Source organism: Triticum aestivum, chromosome 3B, assembly GCF_018294505.1.
Source record: "Triticum aestivum cultivar Chinese Spring chromosome 3B, IWGSC CS RefSeq v2.1, whole genome shotgun sequence".
In the NCBI taxonomy this organism is placed as follows: domain Eukaryota; kingdom Viridiplantae; phylum Streptophyta; class Magnoliopsida; order Poales; family Poaceae; genus Triticum; species Triticum aestivum.
In genome coordinates this window covers 601,780,111-601,787,157 of record NC_057801.1, presented here as the reverse complement: position 1 = coordinate 601,787,157, position 7,047 = coordinate 601,780,111, and the positions used below count along the sequence as shown (strand labels likewise).

The 7,047-nt window shown below is 48.1% G+C and overlaps 1 protein-coding gene across 1 annotated transcript; it reads right to left on the bottom strand.

The window, feature by feature from the left end:
* Positions 1 to 73: 73 nt before the first annotated feature.
* On the bottom strand, positions 74 to 3,662 carry LOC123071207 (WUSCHEL-related homeobox 8). Its single transcript, XM_044494721.1, has 3 exons — positions 3,017 to 3,662; positions 570 to 1,100; positions 74 to 395 (listed from the first exon to the last, which is right to left on the bottom strand). The coding sequence occupies exons 1-3, from the start codon at positions 3,213 to 3,215 to the stop codon at positions 340 to 342; spliced, it is 786 nt and encodes a 261-aa protein (XP_044350656.1). The 5' UTR covers positions 3,216 to 3,662; the 3' UTR covers positions 74 to 339.
* Between the last annotated feature and the right edge of the window lie 3,385 nt (positions 3,663 to 7,047).

Genomic DNA, 7,047 nt, shown 5'->3' with positions numbered 1-7,047 from the left:
AGAGTTTGTGAGCGACATAATCGGTGGTTCTGATAGTTACATTTACACTGTAAAACACTGAGTCTCACAGAAATGAACACCCAAAACAGCTTACCTTGTAAAACTGCAAACCCTGGGTCTGCGTACCAACACTTGAAGTTAATATATAGGCTAAGGGCAAATACTGTATATATATCAGCTTCTCAAACTATTCCCACGAGAAAAACAAACCAATTCCACTCGAGCTAAACTACTCTCAGAAGGAGGTCGACAAGACCGCGATAACCAACGCATTGCTGCTTTTTACACTAAGGCAAACTTCTCAGACCCCAACTCCTGCCGGCTAAACAACGTCTCGTGTCACCCAGACATGTCGAAGCTTTCGCCCGTCCGGTACTGGAAGAACTGGTCAATTCCTGCAAAAAACCAACCAACATCATATCAGATTCAGTAGGCTTCTATAGAGCTATACTGTCTGCTGAAGAAATGGTGTTTTATACTGTCTACTGAAGAAATGGTGTTTTATACTGTCTACTGAAGAAATGGTGTTTTATACTGTCTACTGAAGAAATGGTGTTTGCTGAACATACTTGGATTCGACATGACGTTCTCGTAGAAGGACATCTGGCCCAGACCGCCCGACGGTCTCGCCCCACTGTCGTTGCCGGACCCATACATCGGACCGCGAACCTGCTCACGCTCTGCTGCGTCGAAGTGACGGTGCATCTCCGAGATCCTCTCGGGGTTGTGAGCCCTCGCAGCCATGCTCTGCTGCTGTGACCCGTCTGATCTAGGCTTCTTGTCGGTCGGGGAATCCTCATCTCCCTCGGCCTCCGATTCGGTGTTACTTGGTAGAGAAGAGGCTGCCTGCTTCCGCTTCGAGCGTGCACGTCTGTTCTGGAACCAGTTGTAGACATTGGTCTCTGAAATCTGGCCGTGCTGCGAGAGCTCCGCAGTGATATCCTTTATCTTTTGCTTGCTTGGTGTTCCATTTCCTTGGTCGAAAATGCTCTCGAGGATCTGCAGCTGCATCTGGGTCGGTGTCCACCGCTGCCTCGCTGTGATCTTGTGCCCGCCGTGGACCATTAGAGGATCACAGTACAGATTACCAAGCCTCATACCTGAAAAGAATTGAAATGTCACTTGAAACAACAAAAATACACTAACTGCTACAGTAGAATAGACCAAGAGAAAAACTGAGAATGTGCAGAAACTGAGCAAACTGTGTGTTAGGAGTCTATCTAAAATAACTATTGTCATAGGTCTGTTTCCGGAGTGTACCATAAAAGCACAATCTTTAAGTGGTACTTGATGAATTATAATAAAAACATATCCTAGGATGGTTAAAAAAACATTGCAAGGCTGTCAAGAAGTTCACAGAAGTTGCTAGTTGAAAAAAAGAACATGCTTAAGTTTTGAAGGAATCAGTTAGTTGACTTGTGGAAGTAAAGTATCAACTGATGTTTCACTACGAGATGGACAAGTGTGCAGTGTGAGTGATAAAATTATTGGAATGGCAGAATAAGAATTAGTGTTGGACCCAGTAGAAAGATAATAAGTAACATGCTATGAGATTCCTGCATGTCAACCTTACATTCTATAGAATGGCAGAAGATTGCGGAACACAAATGGTGGAGCACATGGGAACATGGCACAAATCATAAATGGTCCCACATGACAATCTTGTGTCCCTATATCATTTATTTTGCAGCGTTTAAGGTCCTCTCTGAATCTTAATATAATGTTCCCACAGTGTCACTAATAAAACTTTAACGCATATTGCCCACGCCCCATGGTGATTGATCATACAGTTTTGTACAGTGTGACATAAACAACAAGGCCATAGCCATGAATATAACCTAAAGCAAATAAATTCTTCCAATGCATTGGTGTGAGCCCAGCCTGTTGTTAACTTCATAACAGGTCATCAAATTGATGATCTGGCACTTTCTTGTACTATTTTCCATAGTATTCAGCTTATTTTCACAGGGAGCATGGAAATAACAAATGCAGGGAGTATGGTTTCGCAACAAGCTGTGCGGTAAATTCTTCAGTTATTTACGCAAGAAAAAGCTGGCAAAGCCAGTTAGTAAGACCTCAGAAGACATAATTAATTTTGCACTGTATTTTTTTAAAAAAAATACAGCTAGTCTTATTTGGCAGTTGTGTTCTTTGCCCTGTTCTTCTTCTTTCTTGCAGTTATGTACTTATTGTACAGTTTTGTGGTTGAGCATTTGCTCTTGCTGGTCTGCGCCACCAATGGAGTGTTGCTTGCAAGTTACAATTTAGGTAAGTAAGGGGGTGCTTTCAATGGGCTAATAACACAATCTCTCAAATACGTATCTTGTTACACTAATCAAGAGGATGTCTGTAGCTATCTTCAGGAGTGATGAGTATGCTAAACAAAGAAGACACATTAACAGTGCCCTGCATAATTAATGATAGAAAATGACACACCATGAACCACATCTTAACACCGGTCCCCTGCATTAGCGTCACAGTCATCAACCAATCTATGACAACACCAGATAATCTCAAAGGATGATGCATGGCCACAACTAAGCACCTACCAGCATGGACAAAGTGAAATGGTACTGTCATGTGTCATCACCGACCACAACACAAATAAGCACCTACTAGCATGAGCAAAGTGAAATGGTACTGCCATCAGCCCATCGCCAGTTAAAAACAATTGACTGAACAATGATACGAGCATTAACAAGAAGAGCGGTAGCAATATGTTGGGGCTTGCTCACGCATGAAGTGACAAAACTAAAAGCAGTATTCTCGCCAAGAAAATTGGTGAAATGGATAAAAAGATCCTAATCATACTACTCATTCCATCAGCCCATAGCAAAATATACTAGTACTTTTACAGATCCGACAAAGCCCACATCTGAATTTTATTCAGAAAGAAACAAGGCTGCGGCCTTGAAAGAAGAAAAGAAAAAGGAGAGAGAGAGAGACTTTTACTCGCTTTATTTACGCAGAAAGAAAGAGTAGACGGAGCCGTCAAGCATGTGCTTGCAGTTGGTACCTGCAATGGAGTCCTGGTGCGCGGTGAGGGCGCGGTGCATCTCGACGAGCTGCTCGCAGATGGTGGCGTAGATGGAGATCTGCTTCCGGAGCACCTCCATCTGCTCGTCCGTCATCACCTTGACGTACCCCAGCGCCTCGCCCCTCTCCTCCGCCGGCTCGCCGGCCGCCGCGGCGGCGGAGGCCTTGTCCCACTCCATGGTCAGCCCGCTCACTCGCAAAAAAGGAGGCGCCCAGGCTGTGGGGAGAAAAGAGGCAGGAAGGATGGGATTTTTGGAAAGAAAGAAAAGGATGGGATCCTGGTGCCGTGGAAACGGAAGGAAATCCGCTCGGCCGATCCCGAATCCCGGCTGCGGCGGGGCAGTGGAGACTCGCGAAAGGAAAGAGCAAGATGGATACGGCGCCTTTCCTCCAGCCGTCTGGGGTAGTAAGTACGTAGGTAGAGAGCTCGAACCGCGACTGTTGGGACCGAAGTGTGCTGCCGGAGGTGAACTTGGGGCAGGGGAGGCCGGCGGTGCTGGCGGAGGTCTGGGGCCGGCGCAGGTGGAGCTCGGGGGGCGGGCCGGAGGTGCTGGGGCCGGCGCAGGTGGAGCTCGGGGGGCGCAGGATTGTGGGTGGGCGCGGGCCGGAGGTTGGGCTCGCGGTGGAGCCGCCGGAAGGAAACAGGCCTGCTGCTGCAAGAAGAAGTGCGAGGGAACGGAGAAAGAAGAAGAGGTGTCTGCGACAGAGGAGCCAGAGAAGAAGAAGAAGAAGCGGCAGAAGAAAAAGCCGACAGCTCGTGCCAAGGCTTGCAGCTTTGGATTGGGAAAAGCTGGACACAGAAACCAGGCAGGGAACTATACTCTAGTAATAGTACTCTCTCTCTCTCTCTCTCTCTCTCTCCCTGGCTATTTTGTCTTGGAGGTAGTGGCACTGGCTCAGGCTCAACATTCACTCCCCTCCTCGCAGTGCTGGTGCTGGCTTGAAGGATGCCATGGCCATGCCATGCACGGCCGAGAGATTTAATTTGATTTAATTTCTACTGGTGTTTCTTCAGCTTAATTTGCTCTGCGGGTTCTTGCCTGGTCAAGGCAAGATGTAGGTGGGGAGAGAAAAGACGGTTTCTATTTCAATGGGTGTGTGTGTGGCCGTGTGGGTGTTGATCTCGATGGATAGGGCAGGGAGGGAGGAGGAGTAGAAGGGAAGCGTGGAGAGGAGTGCGTGAAGGGAGGGGAAGCAAGAATGATGATGGCTGGCGCTGGCGTGGGCATGTGGATGTGTGGGGGCACGAACCAAAAAGCTCACGACCAAGACGACTCCACTCCACTCCACTCGCCGGCCACTGTTGCTTGTCTCGCTCGCCTCGATTATATTAGATGCGTGTTCGTGTATATTTATACTGGTACTACCAATTTATAGTGGAGCGCCGGACGGAACGCGCCCGTTAGGCCGAATGGGCTGCGCATTTCCGCGTCGATGTGTTCGTCAACGCATCAACGCCGGCGGAGAATATGGCCGCGTGCGCGCACCGCCGTAGCGTGCATGGCCACGTACTGCGGTGCACCCAATTTTCTTTAAAAAAACGATTTGGCATTTTTAGTTACCAGTCTGAGGCCAACTCCAAAGTGCGACATCAAATTGAGGTCCGTTTGTCCGGATTCTATTCGTTTGGGTCGACAAAGCGGTGTTGTCCGGCTGGCCATGCGCCCAACCGACGGATCTTTCGTCCGACTAACTCATTTTTCATGCATATATCTTTAAACTAAAAAAACTGTGCATATTTACAACCAAATAAAAATCACATGGTAACACAAATAATAAATATTTCACAACCGATTAAGAGTCATAAAATTTACAACCAAATTGTAATTGTCACAAATACATCAAAAGAAGTTGAACCGATACATCTACTGGCTGTCAAGGTGAGTCCACATATGTCAATCACGCATGGACAAAGTTGAATACGAGTTTTCCAATCACGCATTTCATGATGAAATTGGTGATCAAACATTGCATGTTCTTGATTCTCGGGCACAACATTTTCATCCCGAAATTCAAACCCTTGGTCGTAGATGTTGTCGTCATGCTCATCCACCACGGTCATGTTGTGCACGACCACACAACCAGTCATCTCCTCTAGAAACTTCTTCGTGCTCCATGTTCCAGCAGGGCGTCGAACGATAGCCCATAGAGATTGAAGCACACCAAAAGCACGCTCGACATCCTTCCTAGCACTTTCTTGTTCTTGGGCAAATCTCTACCTCTTCTCCCCTATCGGATTGGATATTGTCTTCACAAGAGTTGTCCATTGAGGATAGATACCATCGGCTTGGTAGTATCCTTTGTTGTAATTGTGGCCATTGATCTCAAAATTCACCTCAGTGCAGTAGCCTTCTGCAAGCCTTGCGAACACTGGAAACGCTGGAGCACGTTTGTAAGGGCATATTTCTTCCTAAGTGGTTTTGGTGATTGATGACAATGCATTTGCGGACTAATCATGTGCATTGAGCATTTCAGATATCTCATGTCTAGGCACAAGACGATTCGTTGCCCCTCGGAGCTTTAAGTGAAGACGGTGTACTCTCTTTCGTTTCGGTTTTGGTGGACTTGAGTCGTAGGAGACACCATACTATCAAGAGGGGGTCCGCATTGGAAAGGCTAAGGTGGAATCAGCACATACACTTCATCTTTGCACCCCCAGCTTATTTCCTCTCCTTGGAGTTTGTCATTTCATCAAAAGTGGAGGATGTGAGGTGCTAGCGGTAGTACCGCCCATGGACCTCAAGCGGCAGTACCACTTGGGTGCATCGGTGGCAGTACCGTCCTTGGTTGGCACTGCTACCGCCTCGATTCGAGGGTGCTCTCCTCGTGTCGGGTTGAGCGGCAGTAGTAGTGGTAGTACCGCCCGTGGGCGGTAGTACCGCGGCTACCACCGCTACTAGTGTCGGTGTCAAAAACGACAGATCTCGGGTAGGGGGTCCTGAACTGTGCGTCTAAGGATCGAAGGTAACAAGGAGGCAAGGGACACAATGTTTACTTAGGTTCGGGCCCTCTTGATGGAGGTAATACCCTACTTCCTGCTTGATTGACTTTGATGAGTATAGGGGTTACAAGAGTTGATCTACCTCGAGATCGTAATGGCTAAACCCTAGATGTCTAGTCTGTATGATTGTGATCGTCCCTAAGGACTAAACCCTCCGGTTTATATAGGCACCGGAGGGGACTAGGATTGTATAAAGTCGGTTTACAAAGGAAGGACACTACACATCCGGATGCCAAGCTTGTCGTCCACGCAAAGGAGAGTCCCATCCGGACACGGGAGAAGGCCTTCGGTTCTGTATATTCACGGCCCGCCAGTCTGGCCCATGTCACATAGGCCGGCTCTCCGAGGACCCCATAATCCAGGACTCCCTCAGTAGCCCCCGAACTTGCCTTTAATGACAACGTTGTATCCGACTTTATGTCTTCGGCTTTGCAAGGCGAGTTCCCCATTGTACTCCATATAGTTCGGCCTTTACATTTAAATATTGTACTCTTTAGCTTCTGTGCCGTCGTCGCCTCGGCTTCCACGTGTCAGACAAATACGAAGGGTCTAAGCATTTTTACAAGTAACCCCTTGACCATGTAGGGAAGGCGCTTATTTAAAGAGGAAGGTGCTTATTTAAAGAGATTGAATCTCAGATGCCATTCCTCACCAAACGAAAATCCTTAGAGCTTGCCACAGGAAACCACCAAAGATGGCCAATGCTCCTTGTTCTTCCTCGCGCCCACACGACCCTCAAGAAGGCGACTGGGAGAGCTGCTCGGTGCCCCACGCCTAGTTGAACAAGCTTCAGGCGCAGGGATACCTCCCTCTATCGGATCTAGTCCCCGTTTGGGCGGGATTAACTACCTTCAACAGCGAAGCCCTGGCGGAGAACTTCCCCAACCCCAATAAAGGGGAGCCGGTGTGCTTCGTTTCATTCCTGCTGGGGGGGCCTGGGATTTCCAATCCTCACCCTTTCCTCAGAGGTCTTCTGGAGTATTACGGCCTCCACTGCACAATCTCACGCC